General features: G+C 41.6%; 1 protein-coding gene across 3 annotated transcripts in view; it reads left to right on the forward strand.

The window, feature by feature from the left end:
• Nucleotides 1–5,284: 5,284 nt before the first annotated feature.
• CAMK4 (calcium/calmodulin dependent protein kinase IV) overlaps nt 5,285–18,142 on the forward strand; it is a 148,331-nt gene continuing 135,473 nt past the window's right edge. The window contains exon 1 of one of the 3 annotated variants that reach the window (XM_072140580.1): nt 5,285–5,749. In XM_072140580.1, the coding sequence (XP_071996681.1) occupies nt 5,580–5,749 (170 nt within the window). In that variant the 5' untranslated portion in view covers nt 5,285–5,579. The remainder of the gene's footprint in view (nt 5,750–18,142) is intronic. The other 2 variants (XM_072140571.1, XM_072140589.1) reach the window with 2 other exon arrangements.

Consider the following 18,142-nt stretch of genomic DNA (forward strand, 5'->3'; position numbering starts at 1 on the left):
GAATGAATGTGAGTGATAGCACATAACTCATTAGCTTGAAAATGGCTACAATGAGTTAGCTGAAACGTCGCTATACCCTCACTTGGTGAATAAACTACCTTGAATTGGATACGGAGTGCTGCTACTTCTTTCGTTGTATGCTGTATATATTGGTCTAGGATCGGTCTCGCTGTAGCTTGCACCCACCGGGTTGAACCCTTTTTCTACTGTGCCGCCCACCCACACCACGGTCATCTCTTCAAGTAATATATAGATTGAAATATTAACAGAGTTGACATACAGAATAGAATGGGAGAAAAGGAAAGAAGGGGAGGAAATGGGTGCTCTCAGAGGGGAGAGGACCGCTTATCAATTACACTATTGATTGGTAATCCAGCCAAGATTAGCATGTCTTAGTGGTCAATTCTTATTTATCAATTATGGTACAGATTCAGCGATCATTAGTTTAGATTCAAAGGAACCGAGGACTTCCTCCATGAGGTAGCTATGGTTGCAATAAAATAGGTGGAAATAAATCTACGTAGGTGGGTTGCCAACCCAGGAATTTTTTCTTTTTACAAGGCTTGGTACAGAGAGAGAGAATGTATTTTTCATCGTTATGGATTTCATTGTGTTTGCTTTCGAGATGGTGTAACTGCTGTAACATAGAAGCGAGTTCGTCCGAGTTTTCCTTTTTAAATCTGACCCTGTGGTCAGGGAACTGACTGCGTTATTCACATTTGAGGGCCTCCCACTTCATTGGCAGAACCTCTGGAGGAAGGTCTGGGGATAGAGGGAAGGAATCAATAGTGTTCTTGATTTCCTGTGTGCAGAGCGCATCTTTAAACAAATGATCTAAGGGGCCATGACCAGGGTCATTTAGCTATGTATTCGGGACAGTGACTGATGCATAAATCGGGGCGTGGTCTGAATATTGCCATTGGCGGCCGTTGGTTCCCATGTAAGGGCCCTGTGTCGTATGTAACTGTTGCAGAGGTATATGACACTTTCCCGAGGAGGTATCTCATTTGGCGTCTAATGGGAAGTTGAAGTCCCGACCCAGCACTAGCGTCCCCTCCGAGAACCCCGACAACTCACTCAGGATTTTCCAATATACAGAGACTTGCGAGTGATTGGGTAAGTACAGGTTGGCGAAAGTAAAAATCTGGTCAAAGATTTGTACCTTTATAAAAAGCATATCTGCCAGCATCATCCATCCACTTTCCCAGAATCACGTGCGGAAGAGAACAGTGAACATCAATTGACACACCCTTGGAACGAGATTCAGGATTAGAATTATGAAACCAGTTATTGAAGTAAGATCCTTGATCACAGGGGAAACAACCATTTTTAAAGTGCATCTCCTGTAAAAAAAATAATTTTGACACCTTGGCTATGCATACCATATAGAATTTGGGACCTTTTCTGAGGGACATTCAGTCCTTGGGCATTCAGAGATCCAAGTCACCATGGATGAAAGGCTACCTGAGGTATATTTCTTGAATATGATGGGGAAGTTCAGGGAGCAGGGGGTAAGAACTGGGGGAGGTATACTAGGAAAGGACGTGAGGAGAAGAGTAGACAGGGGGGGGAGAAAAGGGGAGAAAGGATGGGAAGAACTAGTAAAACATAAAAACCCCTTGTTAGGGGATGTGGGGTAAAACCCAAAGGTAACTACTGGGCAAATTATAATGCTCAAACAGACTAGCCGTGTGTGCTTCCCCAAGTAGAAAGTGACCTAAGTATCAAGGTAACCCGACCCTAAGGCCCCCGCAAACTATGAAGAGAATGAACACATTATGAGTGGAACCCAGCATGTATAGAGAACAAAAACTAAAAAGATTAGTTAACAAGAAATACAACATGGACTAAACCAAAAGGAAGGATAGCACCCCACCAGGGGTCAATGTCCCAAGCGGTACTGTGTCAAAGGTAATTAGGCTTGTGGTGCCGCAGATTGATGTCTTCGTCTCCTAGGTCCATCTGGATTGCCCCCAGCTCTTCCTCTAGGTGCTATTGGGGGTCTCGGAGGTAATCCCTGCTTGTCTGAAATCGGCAGTGAAGGCCAGGTAGAGGGGTCTGGAACTGGGATGTTGAGGGCGGCTGCAACTGCATGGACATCATCAGGATCATCAGGTGCCTACGACTCTTTGTTGCAATTGTCTTACTTCATCTCTCAACACTGTTACCTCTGCACTATTGGATTGTTCAAGGCGAGATATGTAGCACTCTCTATACTCTCTAGTTGGAATGTCTTTAAGATGCGTTTTGAGGTTATGTAGTTCTGTTAAACCCTCCAATAATTGAGGAAAAAGGGAGGCCTTCAAAGCTGGAGAATGACGGTTGTGGAGAAGCAACCCTCTCTGTGGTCTGTGTTGCAAGAAACGTAGCTTGTGGTGGAAACTGAGTGCGCATTTGTTACCCAGAGGGTGGGGTGCACCATGGCGCACCTGCATCCGGCCAAATGGGTGACTGAACCAGGCCGGGGCTGCCTGCCATATGTGTCGGAGCCTGGTCAGGGTCCAGGTCGTGATCCCCCATTCCATGCACCAACTGTGAGGCTGGAAAAACAGGGGTGCAGGGTGCAAGTGGAGAGGGCACATATGTGTCGGGCCTGGCCCCTGGGTCCCCGTGCAGCCCAGACAGGCTCTCGATGATGACAGTACCCACCTTCAGCTCCTGTGATAATTGCCGCTCCCTGTCTGTGAGATTGTCATCCAGCTGCGAGGAGGACGAGGTTGATGGCTGCAGAAGGACTGATGGGGAGTCCTGATGGTGGTGGATTTGGACCACGTGCAGCTGTGCAGAAGGACCAGCGGGCTCAAGCAGTTCACTCCTGGGCTGGCAGAGCACAGCCTCTCGCTGTTCAGCAGCTTGCGAAGCGGTGTCATCCTCGGCAGATGGGAGCTGCAAACTGGCCTGATCCACCCATCCGCCTGCGACGCCTTCATTGCGGCGACCATTTTGTGGCCCACGCGGCAGTCCGCGTCAACAGAAAACAGCGCTGGGGATGGGTGAGCAGGGCCTGGGGGGTCCATTTCCCTACCGGAAGTCTGAGTAGGGTCTGCCGAGGTGGAATCCGTTCCACCCAGCATCCGCAGGTGAGCCCGAGGAGCAGTGGGGCCATGCCGGGTCCGGAGCTGGAGGCCGCAGCAGCCACCGGTGGGAGAGGTAATGGCTGGTTCCCTTAGGAATAACTTGGACCGGAGGAGCCACGGAGGTCTTCACTGTCCTCCTCTTCTTAGGGCCCCAGAAAGCTGGGTTGCCTTAGTTTAATGCGGTAAGGTCCAGGACAGAGCGGGAGCTAGCATGCAGCACATCTGCTCTCCTCCATAGCCAGGCCATTCCCCCCATTATGGATTTCATTGATAAACACTTCTCCAGAACCTGTGCAGTTTTGGAATTTCATCCTGTTATGGAAATAAGTACCCTACGACCACTCTGACTAAAACACAGTGGGGAATAGGAGGGGATTATATTGGCAATTATGACTGGTGCTAAATACCATCTGAGGAATAATAATAATAATTATCTTTATTTATAATATTTTATAACTAGCTTCTAGCACAGCCATATTGATGGAGATAATTTTGCCATATCTTGCACCTTACTAAAAGGGTATGTTTTGCCTAGCTCTCTTTCCCAGGCAACCATATATCCCATTTTCTAGAAAAGCTCCACTAGGTGCGAGTAAATGGAGTACAGGGTATGTTTTGGTATGAATGTAAACACAGGCCTTCAAATGGGGTGCACAATGTAATATTCGTTGAGCGACTCTAACATGAATGATGGATTTGGTTATGGAAAGTCAACAAAAATTCATGTGACCTCAGGGTTAATCTTTCACAAAAATCTCCAATCCTATATACGCCTTTATCTATCTATGGATGTATGTAATCCCGTAATGAATCTGGGGTTTAACAGTTTAAGGCTATATTCAGATGCCGTATGGGGGATGTATATAGGGCCGACGTATATATACGCCCTTAATAGACGGCAATGGGGGCATGGCGCCCTACGGGAGCGGCACCGTACCGCTCTGTACCCCGTGAAAAGATAGGACATGTCCTATCTTTTCACCGCATATGGCGCCGTGTGCCATATATCCCTATGGAGAGAGGCGGAAGTGAGCAACCCTCACCTCCTCTTCCTCTCCCTGCAAGCTACGGTGCTACGGTACGGCAGGCAACAGCAGTGTGAATCCAGCCTTATGTTTCTGCTGTAATTTTATTGTAGTCTATAAATATTACATTGTTGTTATCATGTTATAGGCTGCACTGTTATACCATTATACCTTTGTAGTTGTAAGATACATAATTTATCAGTCTTTTTTAATACGGTGTCTATGTGGTTAACTACTGTATAATGCGGGTAGTTACACTAGGATTCATTATCAGAATTGTAATGAAGGTGGCCCCCCTGATGATGGGTGACTAATAGTAACTGCGCTTCATCTCTGATCGCCCTCATGCAGCCTTAATGTTTGATCTATCGAAAACCAGCGTCTCTTTGCACATAGAGAATCCCCTTGGAAACGGGGGCAGGGCAGCCGTATTCCTGCCAATTGGTTGAGGATCCCTCTAGGTAGCATAATGTACGGCGGTGACGTGTAGGAAGTATATTGGTGCTGGGCTGAGGAGGCGTCCGGCTCATAAATACTCAGCATCTGTGCAGGTGCATTGGGCTGGACATCACGTCCATACGCTGTTATGTACAGTATTTGCCTGTGATCCTGTACTATTCTCTGTAAACCTCTTTAAACGAAATTAAAAAAAACACGTTGATGATTTTGGAGACTTAGCACACATGAAGATGAGTTGCGGGGCAGAGCGGCCAAGGCATTGCCAGTTGTATCTCTGCGTGATTTGCTATTCTGACACCTCCCCTGGGATAGCTGAATAGAGGGATAGTAATCACAGAGAGCAGAAACCAAGGAGCAGTGATTTACTTCCTTCCCTCCCTGTCTACTCTATTATTCATGTTAACCCCTTAAGGGAGGTCTCAGTCGAGGGACAGTATTTTTTGCTGTCTCTATTCTCTCTCATCCTATGAACGCAGCTTATTCCGTGCCTTCCCTGTGTATCCAGACACAGTGTCCTTACATTTTTGTAATATAGTTTACCGAAATTACGTTGTTATATATATAGTATATATTTTTTTCCTCGTTATTCTGTGACCTTTCCTTTTAGGATAGAAAAAGAAGAATATTTTCATTAATCTTCTTAGTGGTAGTGATGGCAGCAAATCTACTAAACAAACTCCAAGTGTGCCTATAAATACCTCTGGCTTTTCTCCACTGTTATCTACACAGCTGACAGTCACTGGAAGGAGCGTCAGTGTGGAGCAGGCACAGGCGGACTGTGATATCTATGTGAGCATTGCCCTGGATACATCTCAGCTGGTCACGGGGCTGCCCTCGCTAGCCAAATTGGGGGCACTGGGTGCTAGTCCCTAAGCATCAGGGTACACACAGACCCTGCCTCCTCCTTCTGCTGCTGCCCCATTGGCTGGGATCTGTGCTCTATTGATTGAGGAGCTGAGCTGAGTGCCTGTGTCTCATTCCCCCTCCTGGCAGCCCTGTCCTCCTCTACCTCCCCGAGATGCTGAAAGTCACTCTCCCCTCCTCGTCCTCCTCGTCTTCCTCAGCATCCTCCTCTACCTCCTCCTCCTCTTCCTCCAGGTCTGGCAGCACCGCACCGGATTACTGGATCGATGGCTCCAACAAGGACACCTTGGCCCATTATTATGAGCTGGAGTCCGAACTGGGACGGTAAGTAGAGCATATCATGTCTAGTGAATGCAGCAGTGGTCCTCTCCTCTCACACACAGAGTAGCCATGTGTCTCTTCCCTCCTTCGATATAAAATGATGGAAGTTACAATCAGGATCATTCAGTATCTCAGCCTATCTAGTATCTGATACTGTCAATGGACATGAATGGGCAGGAACCATGAGAGGAGAGGGGAGATGCTGTGTGCATGGCAGAGCAGGGGCTGGAGCTGGTAGCAGTGCTGATCATCACCAGCATGGATTGTAATAACAACATCCCATTCTCGCACAAGTCTTTGGAGACACCATGCATTCTTATTCACACCACATCTCAGGACAGCAGCCAAGGATATGCCCGGGAGCAGTGGTCTACCTTCTATTTACCTATTAAACATATATCCCTATTCTGTGTCTGACCGGACAGGCATGGAGATGTGTGCCATAGCATCCTCCACTACATGGCATTTAATACATACAACCAATATGCTGTGATTGTATCTTGTTGCACAGCAGGTGGATCACATAGGATCTTGTAATCTTGTTGCCCCCTGTTGGAGATCAGACGTTGTCTCCACCTTCTTGAGGTCACTATCTCCACTTTGATTTGTAACAATAGGGAAGACATTTCAGTATATACCTAATGTACATGATCCTGTTAATATATTGTAATTTAATTTATTTTTATTATATTGACCATCTTCATTCTGTCCAGGAGAGATTGTATTATGCTTTTGTTGGCAAGGCAGGTTTCATTTAAATTGCAGTGATAAACACAGAAAATAATCATTCTGTAATTAGTAATTTATTTATAGCAATGATTATCTGTTTTTTGTTATACTATTGATTATACTATCCTTACATAGTATATACACCATGAATAAACCTGGGACAAGAGTAGGGCAAATAAGGCTATGCATGCAGAGGATGTTTTTATGGCTTTTGTAACAATGGTCAGAAGAAAAAAAAAAGATTTTTATTCTAGTTAAAACAATGGGGGTTTTGTTTGGTTAGGTTGTGATGTTTACAAATGTAAAAGTTACACTGAATGAAATAAGAGGTGAGCGTGTCTGGGAGATTTAGCCTGTACAATACGCATGCCATATATAATCCAAAGTTAATCCATTTTTTATATGTAGGATATGAGACAATATGAAAGTGTTTATTTACCCAAAACCAATAATAATATTTTCACTTTTTCACAATTAAGGTAACAGGAAAAAAAACTATGGAAATAATAATAAAAACATAGGACTTTCAACCAACTCTTTCCTGCTCTTTTATTCCTAGAAACTGCTTATTCCTTGTCACTTTGAACAAAAATAACATAATGCCAATTACTGAGGCACCTTACAAGGTGCAACTAGGGTGGCTGAAGGCTATCTCTAGGCTGACTCTACACTGACTCACTCAATGTAAAATGATTAACATGATAAAAGTATTTGTATCTGCAACTTTAGGTGGGGCCAGTGTTTCCTCTATTTACATGGTAGGGAAGTTGTGGACCTGGTGGGTCCTAAACCTAATGGACCCTACTGGCCTCTCTAACTGACCAGCTGCATACTCTATTGAAATATTGGTTTCTGGAACAATATTTTGTCATGTCGCCCCAATCTCAAGGACAGATTGTATACAATCAAATTATAAAACGTCAGGTGTAAATTCCCCTTATGTCACACTCTCAATAGTTTAGGAAGCTCAGCAATCACGTCTCTTTCTACAATCTTTTTGAGCATTAGTTTCCTTGGAAAATTTCTAAGGGGAATAACAGCTTAGAAACATGTAATAAGTATGGTAACCTGAAGTCAACATGATCCGAGAGGGACCTTTACCACTAGAGCACCACATAATACCTTCCGGATTGCTGCTCCCTATATTACCTGTAATGTTGTGTGATTTTTCAGCTCCATTATTCTGGATTACATGTGGAAGTGTGCCGCACTACTCTGTGGCTGCCAGTAAGTCTGGCTTCTTAAATAGGACCTGTCACTAAAAAAAATGCACTATGAGCTGCTTACTAAAGACCAAGACCAAGCTTATATCGATCTGGCGTATTCATGAGGGGGCTGGACTAGGAGGGGGTGGCTGCCGCATGAAGCCCGGCAGTCACCACCGGCCTATGGCGTGGGAGGGGCGGTCCATGGAAGAAGCAGCGCCTCTGACTACCCCCCATAAATACGCCGGACCATCGTAAGCTTAGTCCAGCGTTCTGAGGCTATGGTGCTGCAGTATGTGCTAGCTTTATTAGAGGGGTTTGATAGAGCTATCAGTTTCTTACTGCTAAAAATCGGGTAGCGCTAGGAGCTGCTTACTTTAGTAAGCACAAACTGATGCACTATTATGTGTGTTTTCTAATTTATTCCTCCTTTCCCGATGGGTAGTCTGTAAGTGGCATTCCCCGCAGTGCCCCTTGGCCAATACCTTCTTCCTACAGTAGTTATGAAGGTTGAGAAGTCTTTATCACACCTCGTGGCTATAAATGTGCTGGCTTTGTCCCTGGCTCAGGTTGTAGACAAACTTTGGCTATGTTCACACACTCCCCTCTCCAATGAAATGCATTGCGTACGGACCGTACTATGGGGAAAGATAGGAAATGTCCTATCTTTTCCCATGTACGGAGCTTGCGGCCATACATAGGCCCCCCAATACAGAAGTGTGAATGTAGCCTTACTATGGTTTCCATTAAACACATGTAGATCAAATCTAGTTCAGGAGAAGGATTATTGCCTCTTGGTAGGAACATTTCAACATTGACCCCTCCCTGCATGTTAATATACACTAATTCGGAATGTTTGAAGGGATTGATGTGATTAAAGGGATTGGGCCACAAAAGACATTTATACCTGTATATTCCTGAATGTCAACAAATTGAAAGTCACCTAAAGAGGCCCATATGGAATGGAGGATTGGGTTTAAAGGTTTAGACCCTTTCCCAGAATCGGGTTGAATCCTCCCAACATATCCTTACAACAGTGGGTTAAAAAAGTAATCTGGAACTAAGCTAATGTGTATGACCACCTTTAGGATGGGGAATAGTTATGGGATGCATAGGCCTTGTGGCTTTCGGACCCTGGGTAATCTGATTTATCCATATGTGTTCCAGAACTGAAATATCTGTAAATGAGTTGGAGCAGTTTTATAAGTAGAGACCTTGTACAGACAAGTTTTATTATGAATATGCATGTTATATTATGAAAGACACTTTCTTGGGCTCATATGCCAGTTCTTCGATGCATAACAACTAGAAGGCAGTAAATGGGCCAGTGCTTCTCAGCAAATTACTTGGTCCTGGTTCTAAAGAGCAGATGACATTACTACACTGCATTCAGAAGCATTGCATTCATCACATTCATTACTGTCTTATTTCTTTTTAATCAAATTTCTTTCTCTGCTTTGAAGTTATGCAAATTAAAGTGTTTAGGGAATAAATTACATAAATTAACATGCAGTAGAAAATAAAAGCAGAATATTTGCAAAATAATTGACTTTGCTGCCACTTGTATTCATCATATATCCTTAGGGTGTAATTAAATGCTGTGTCAACCAGGGCAAGGAAGCCTGACCGTGTCTGTGGTCACTTTAGATCCCAGGTGAAGGAGAACAACTTGTCTCACAGAATTTGTGAGTGTAACTTTACTGAACCTAAAATAGTGTATTTATCTGTTTTTTTCATATGATTCAGATTCCGTGCCTACTGTTGTGTGCCAGAGTTGATTTCCATTGTTATCCATAAGGTTTGAATGATGTGTCACAATGTCGCATTGAATTAATACTTTGAGAAAAGCACAATCCACATCAAATATATTTTATCTTATTTTCCCCTTCCCTGGGCTCATTTTGTTGCTTTTGTGGGTCTATATTTTTGCACCTGATTTGTCTTTGTCATTGTCAAATAAAGTTTTTTTGTGCCCTTTTTGGCGCAAATTTAAAAAAAAAAAATTTTGTTGCGCAAATCATACCATAGCCTTTCCTAAGCATGGTCGGGACTGGCGTATTATTGCGCTATTATTTGCGCCTATATAGACACAGATCAATGTTAAATAAGGCGCAAACATCTGCAAGCAGGAGAAATACAAAGCCAAATTAGGCACAAAACAGGATTATTGCTACATGTCGAACTTTTGGAAAAAGTCCCAAAAAGTTGTGCAAATATCCCAATCTCAAAAAGTCACTAAAATATAACCAAAAAGGCGCACCAGACTAAGATAAATTGGTCTACGGTACAATACATGTATTATCTTCGATTATCAATTACCTATTATCATTTCACGGCTTACAGGGATGTTCTCATTTTAGATATACAGTATATGCCTTTGCACAGAATTGGAAGATTTTTGTAATATGTACTCATTTTTTTAAAAAAATTGTAAATATCTTTTTGAAATAATGTATTATCATATCCACAAGGCACTTGATTTTTCTTTTCGAGAACCAGTGGATATACCTTGTGGTTGGAGCAGGGGCTTAACTAGGAGAGGCAGAGCCCAATAGCATACTTCTGAATGGGACCCCCAGTATGCAATTATAGACTTACACAGATCTATCCCAGCAGCTGCTGACCACACAAGGGAAGTAAACGGCAAGAATTACAGATGAGAAATCCCTAGTCCTGTTGTTCTCCTTTCCCCTCCATCTTCCCACATTTTTTTGTCTGAGCTGCCGGTTCGTAATGTATACTATGGAAGAAATGCAGTGTCATATACATAATATGATGTACAATGCACACCATAATACGTATGGTGCACATCCTCCATTCTTTAGTTTGTCCGGTCGGATGCCCAGGCCCCCTGACACTGCGGGCCCCATAGCAATGGCTGCTACCACTGTAGTTACGCCCCTGGGTTGGAGGACAGGATATCAACCAGTTGGATTTATAGTCCGGTGTATGTGCAGTGTTAAATGCCTTCTGATCAGCTGTGTGTGCTCTATGCGAATAGACTGCTGCAGTTGCACGTATGTTTAACATCTGCTCAGTTTCTGCCTTTTAGCAATATTTTTGCACAGGAAATTCTCAGATACCTCAAACATAAAATTGAGCAAAAACTTCAAAATTGAGAAAAAACGTCCCCCTGTAGTAGCAATGGACCCACATAACCACCTCCGGTGTAGTTTTGCGATTAAATTTGCGTTCTTTTTGTAAATTCTCAGTTGATAAATGTGGTGTTGCACACTCTATGGGGTATTTTTTCCGCCATTCCGTGACTTTAGAGTTGTGTTTTATTCTCGCTTAAAAAAACGCAAAAATGTTGTTTGCGCAAAAATTTGCGACAATCATACGCCAAGAAGCTACATAGGACTAATGATAAATCTCCCCCATAGTGTGTAAATACCTTAAGACTTATACATTAAGTATAAGTATACATTATACATCACCAGTGTATTAACATAATTCTCTATTACTGCTTATTATCTGAGCAAACGGCATGAGTCAGTGATTACAATGTTGTGGATACACTATTTGAGCATGTTCCGTAATCCTGTGTATATGGGAGGATTGTTTGGCCAGGAGTTGGGTGGTGGCACAGGACTGTTGATAAGAATCAGGATACCATAGAGTGAGTGCATACAGCAAACCTTTTGATTTCAGTTACTGATAAATGAAGCTTGTATCTGTCAGAAGATCCAAAGACTTTATTTGCTGATTGCTGAGTGGTTTGCTTACACTTTAGCTAGTTACGGGCAGTAAATTTTCATCAGGTAATTGAGACATATTCTCTTGACTGTCTATAAAAGCTACCGGTCCTCTGTTATTTTATACATATAGGCTCAGATCTATTAAAGTCCCTGCACCAGTTTTCTGCCTGACTTTGCACGTTCTTTTTAGTGCAAACTGCTTGCACATGTATTTATAAAGTGTCCGAGACACATATGTGTAGCACGCGACTCACTTGTATTACTGCTGCACTGAACCTAGCGCGACACAAAATTCTTCCCTGAAAGGGATGTTCCTGTGTGCCACATTTATCATTGGGTCTCATGCCCTATGTTAAACGTGCACCAGAAAAAATGTTGGTGCACCTGTGATAAAAGGGGACCATGATCCTTACTTACTCCTATATGCTAATACACTGTCGTAGAGACACAGAATATCATGCAAAGGTTACCACTAGATATTACGTTTTGTAATTTTGTTGTCAAACAGCCAGACTACTAAGCAAACTACCCTGGGAACATGTGTTATTCTCCAGAGATGAATGCCAAAAGTTCCTCCATTGTATGAGAAGGTGATTGGCAAACCGGGTGACCAAATTGGAGGGGCAGACTCCTGATCGACCAAGTAATGTGATTGTGGCAACAAACGGGTTAAAAACCTGGGTGACAGCCTTTATGCATGGCCAACCATACATGGTGGCCACAAAAACGTCAGCTAGCCCAAAGCCATTGACCCTATCTAATGGTGGTTTAGTGTTCCAAATCTCCCTTTAGCAAGTCCCTATGCATCCACAATTAAAATAACCAATGTTTATACATACTTCGTTTTGGTGCGAGTGTGGAGTCCCTTAGTGAATCCGGCGTACAACACCAAGGCTTCTCTGCGTTTGTGCTGAGGTTGTGCACAATGAAGCCGGGGTGTCCTGCTCCCCTTTTCTTTGGAGTACTGCGCAGGTGCAGTGGGCATTAGGGATGGGTCCAATGTGTATCATCACACATGATGCATCACTAGGCAAGTATAAAGGTTATTTTTATAGCACCCACAGAGGGACTTGCTAAAGGGTGATTTGGGAAACTAAACCATCGGTCTATAAGGACCTGTGGGTGGGTTAATGCCCCAAATAATCCAAAAAATTATATTCTGCAGCATTTACATTCAGAATTTTGGAATGCAGAGCTTGTAAAATCCCCCCCCCTCCTCCATAAGGGCTCTGGTTCTTTAATGCTCTCCCCCTCATCCGCTGTCATAGTCTATAAACTAGCCAGTGAGTACATACAATGTATCTTCTGACTTTGACCTCTGAAGACTGTCAGATATAAAACTCACAGATTATTTCTGTATATAAGCTAGGCACGAAGTAGATGCAGTGTATCTAGTGCCCATGCTCAGACTCTGATCTCTGAAGACAGTCAGGTATATATAAAATTGTATTTGAAATATAAAATTATATGATCATTGACTTCTGATTCCCCTGCTGCCTTATATTTTTTTCTGTTCAGAAAATCACCCAGCTCACTGCTGCCACCTTCAGGAGGATTTTATATCAATGTAATGACTGTTACAGTCCCTGTAACCGTTCTCCTGTAGCGCCACCAATAGTATAGACATCGGCTTGAGAAAGCGCCACAGTGCGTGAAACGGCCCCGTTGCCGGAACCTGTCTGTTTACCCCCCTGCATGCTTCCCCACCAATAAAGGACGCTTTTCCTGCTTTTGGAACCGGTGAGTGCCGTCATCTTTCTCTATATTCATGTATGCGTAACTACAGTGGTAGCAGCCATAGCAGCTGCTATGGGGCCCGCAGTGACATCATCTGACCTGACAAACTAAAAAGTAGAGGATGTGCACCATATGCATATTATGGTGCACATTGTACATATATGTGATGTATATATGCTGTATGTGTATATAAATATATGCTGTATGCGTATGTATACGATGTATGGTGTGTAACTCACACAAGTGAGTATAAAAATAAGTATATTTATGAAGTGGGAAGGTGGGCCCCATTCAGAAGCCTGCTATGGGGCCCTGCCTCTCCATAGACATACATAGACTAGTAACATTGTAAACTGCTCTTCTCATTTTTCAATACTATTTGCTATTAAGCAGCTGAACAGAGCATTGAACGGATTTAAGCATTGAACGAATGTCCTACCCTCCATGTTTTTTTGAGGAAATATTTAGCAATTTAGCAGTTTTTGAGCAAATATTTAGCAACCATTGTTGTTTTTTAAAAAAAATCTTTTTATTAGTATATCTACTCAATAGATTGTTGCTTTTAGATAACTTTAAAAAAAACTTTTATACTTACAAATTGCTGAATTACATTTGGGTATTATCTAATAGGTTATCAAACTTTGATGTTTTTGAGAATTATTCTTTTAGATTATTATTCTGTCTGCACAGTTGATTAAAAAAAGTGCAAATTGATAAAAGTTACTTATTAACAAATGAAAATTCTAAATGAGGTCTCATTCCACCCTTCAAGTCCACTGTGATGACAATAATGATATTCATAGCACATGAGCTGTTCTTTCACAATGCATTAAATGGATCTCTGGTAGCGTTAAAAGTGATATATCACAAAGAGAATATGGAGAACTACTGAATATTTATTCCAAAAATGTTATTAATAAACACTTGGCAAATTACATTTTATATGAAATAGAAAGAAATATACAATACATACATTAATATAATGAATACAGGCGGTCCCCTACTTAAGAACACTCGACTTACATACGACCCCTCGTTACAGACGGACCACTGGATATTGGTAATTTATTGTGCTTTAGTCCTAGGCTACAATGATCACCTGTAACAGTTATCACAGGTGTCTGTAATGAAGCTTTAGTGTTAATCCTGGTTCTTATGATAACCCAACATTTTTAAAATCCAATTGTCACAGAGACCAAAAAAGTTCTGGCTGGGATACAATAATAAAGTATACAGTTCCGACTTACATACAAATTCAACTTAAGAACAAACCTACAGACCCTATCTTGTATGTAGCCTGGGGACTGCCTGTACAAGGCAACCTAAAAACTACATATTGTATATATTTATACACTAGTTTCACTATGTTTCACTAGTTTAATATGGAGAAATTTTACTGCTGCAATATATATTGACTTCCCTTAGGCCTGATTTTTGATGACACTAAGCTGCAGCCACAGAAACAGTCCATATCGAAGAGCCACATTGTAAAAAACTAGGAGGTGCTGGGCCCCATAGCAGACTTCTGAATGGAGCCCCCTTTCACCTTTAAAAATAGACATGTTTATATACTCAGACATGTGAATTGCAATCACACATATGTATACACTTATATATACACACATTTCTGTACTTATATACATACATCATATACACACAATATACACACATACAGCATAAACATACAGACAGTAGACACCCACCATATATACATATAGCATATACACACATACAAACAGTACCATACACAACCATGTAGCATATACACAGACATACAGCATATACACATCACAAATGCACACACATATAGAGCACATACACAACACCATATACAGACATCCAATTCCCCCTGACACTGCAGGCCCAATAGCAGAAGCTATAAACTTTAGGACCATATATAGCCCTCATACTAGAACCGGCGTAACCTTAAAATTTCTCTCGGATTGTGTCTATGTGCTGTACCAAAATAAAAGCTTATGCCCCCTTAGCTCGTATACATTGATTCACATAAAATGTCTGAGTGGTGTAAATTTTGAATAACTCGATAGGTCTAAAAAAAAGAAAAACACACCAAATTGGCCAGGGCACCGCCAAAATCAAATGAGGTATGCTGGTAATTTTGTATAAGCTGACAGGTCTAAGCAGTGTTTTTTCTTTAAATTAAATTAATAGATTTTGCCTCCCTGCCACTATGGTACCCTAAGCGACTGCCCCCACCTACCTCTCATGCTGCGCCCTGACCCTACTTATGCTGCTATAAAATATTCTATTTGTTATATTCTCCATGGGGCGAGCATTCTGATGATACATTTTTTATCAATAGGAAAATTATTCACTCTTATCTGTAAGTTATTTTACATTGGGGAACCACATTGAATGTTTTCTTGTAGGTTAAACATGCCCTTTGAAATAAAACCTTTGAAGCCATAGATGTTGATGTGGAACTGCTTTGCTATACCCCATTTTCTATAGGAAACTGATACCTTAATGTAATTGTGCTTATACACAGTGGGCAAAAAACAAGCAGTTAACACAAGATGAAAGTACCATTATATAGCGCTGAGAGTCTGTCTATACTGCAGTGTTTAAATAATGGATATCTCAATTTATCTAACCTACATGATCATAGAGCTACAGTAATGATTTAGCTATTCATAGTACATCTAGAATGTGAAATGTAAAAAAAATAACTCTCTGTGAAGCTGCATTTCAGAACAAGATCATCAATAATTGATTAAAATATTCAGCGCCGGGGCTTCTAGTACAACCCTTTACCACAAACTAGAACGCCAACTGTGCATAAAAATAAAATCTGGAGCACAGGTCCTTCAACAAATTTCACCATCTTGACAAGTAATGCAGCATAAAATATACTGTACAGAAAGACACATAATAAGAGTTGTGGCTCCATCTCCTTCTGCCAGTTACAAACACCCACAAGCCACTACCATTTTTATAGTTCAAGGGTTAACATTTTCTTATCTAAATTAATAAATTTCAATATGATAAAAAGACAATAGGGTCTGTTCTGTAGCAGTCTTAACAATCTGCACGCCCGCAATGTGACATGAAATCGCTCATGTGCTGGATTGAAGTCTATGACAGGGTCAGAGGGATAGCCAGGGGTTCAGCATGAGGGGAACCATCCAAGTGAGCCATATATAAGGGATAGTAATAGTAGTACTCTATATAGATACAGGTTAGGAGTAGTAATACTGTGCTGTCCCCATATATACAGAATAGGAGTAGTAGTACTGTACTGTGCCCATTTATACAGGATAGGAGTGGTAGTACTGTGCTGTGCCCATGTATACAGGGAAGGAATAGTAGTACTGTACTGTGCCCATGTATACAGGGAAGGTGTAGTAGTACTATGCTGTGCCCATTTACACAGGGAAGCAGTAGTAGTAGTACTGTGCTGTGCCCATGGATACAGGGAAGGAGTAGTAGTACTATGCTGTGCCCATTTACACAGGGAAGCAGTAGTAGTAGTACTGTGCTGTGCCCATATATACAGGGAAGGAGTAGTACTGTGATGTGCCCATTTATAAAGGGAAGAAGTTGAAGGACTGTACTGTACCCATTTATACAGGGAAGGAGTAGTAGTAGTACTGTGCTGTACCCATTTATACAGTAATAATACTGTGCTGTGTTCTTATATGCCGGATAGAAGGAGTAGTACAGTCCTATGGCCAAAGACACAGGGTAGGGGTAGTAGTAATGTAATGTGCCCATTTATACAGGATAGGAGTAGTAGTACTGTAATGTGCTCATATATACAGGTTAGCAGTAGTTGAAGATGCGCATACCAATTATGAATGCTGTTATTTTGTGCCATCATCTCCGCTTAGGATGTAATGGAGTCCAAAAGGAATTGAAACTTTTAATTACCTTGTTAGCCAAAAACTGGTGCACAAGACATGATTATTTGGCTAAAGTGGATTTATCTTAAGCCTTATAGAAACAATAACATTGGGGCACATTAACTAAGGTGCCAGTTTTCTGTCAGACTTTGCATGTTCTTTTAGGTGCAAACTTGTACGTGACCCTTTTGTGGCGCAGCTGCACTAGGCACCATGCAACATAAATTAGGGGAGCGTTCCGGTGCTCAGTTGGATCATGCACCAGATTTATTATGCAGAATTGTGTCGCACGCTCTTTGTTAAAGGTGCAGCAAAAAAAAAAAGTTGGTGAACTCTGTTGGGGCAGTGCAGGGAGCACCAGATTCATGCATTTAGTGCAGTTAGTTCCCTGTTCTTAGTATATGTGCTCCATTGTATCCATAACCATAAGTAATCATACTCTTCTTTACATTGATCATTATATCTCTCAAAGATTGGGATTTCATTGTTTACACCTCATAAATACCCATTCATTGGAGATTTTTTTTTTCAGATTGGCCTGTACTTAGCTTAACCTATAAACCTGCAAGTTAACTACTGTGGACCTCTAGTGACATATCAATAGATAGTGTCAGGAGTGTAGACCTAGAATGATTTCTGATTGAAGAGTGCCATGTCCTTTTGGATCATACAACGACCATCTATTTCAGGTAATAAGTGGTCCCATAAATATATTTATCTATACAGTGCAAAAGCTATGGATTTCTTGGTCCCAGTTAATTCATCTGATATATTTATATATATATGCACATATTTATCACTGCTGACTGTGACCCTTATGGTTTGTAACGCCAGAAAGAAACCTTTCTCCGCTAGTCGGCCCACCCAAATGAGTAGCGCTGGATTATATGTCTACATATAAGTAGTGACTTTTCAGCAATTTTAAAGGGGATATCTAAGTTACAGTTAAAACATCAATTTATTTTACAGTGGCCAAGATTTCTATATTATTAAATATAAAGTATACCCTACTCTTACATTACAGTAATTTGCTGATACCCTTTATTAAACGCACTACCATCCATTTAACGATCGCATAGTTTAGACTATATTTTAGTGACAACCAGTTGCAATTCTGCACTTATCTCAATAAATCCCCTCCTAGGAATAGAAATATAGAAACAG

The sequence above is a fragment of the Engystomops pustulosus genome, chromosome 1 (genome assembly GCF_040894005.1).
Source record: "Engystomops pustulosus chromosome 1, aEngPut4.maternal, whole genome shotgun sequence".
NCBI lineage: Eukaryota > Metazoa > Chordata > Amphibia > Anura > Leptodactylidae > Engystomops > Engystomops pustulosus.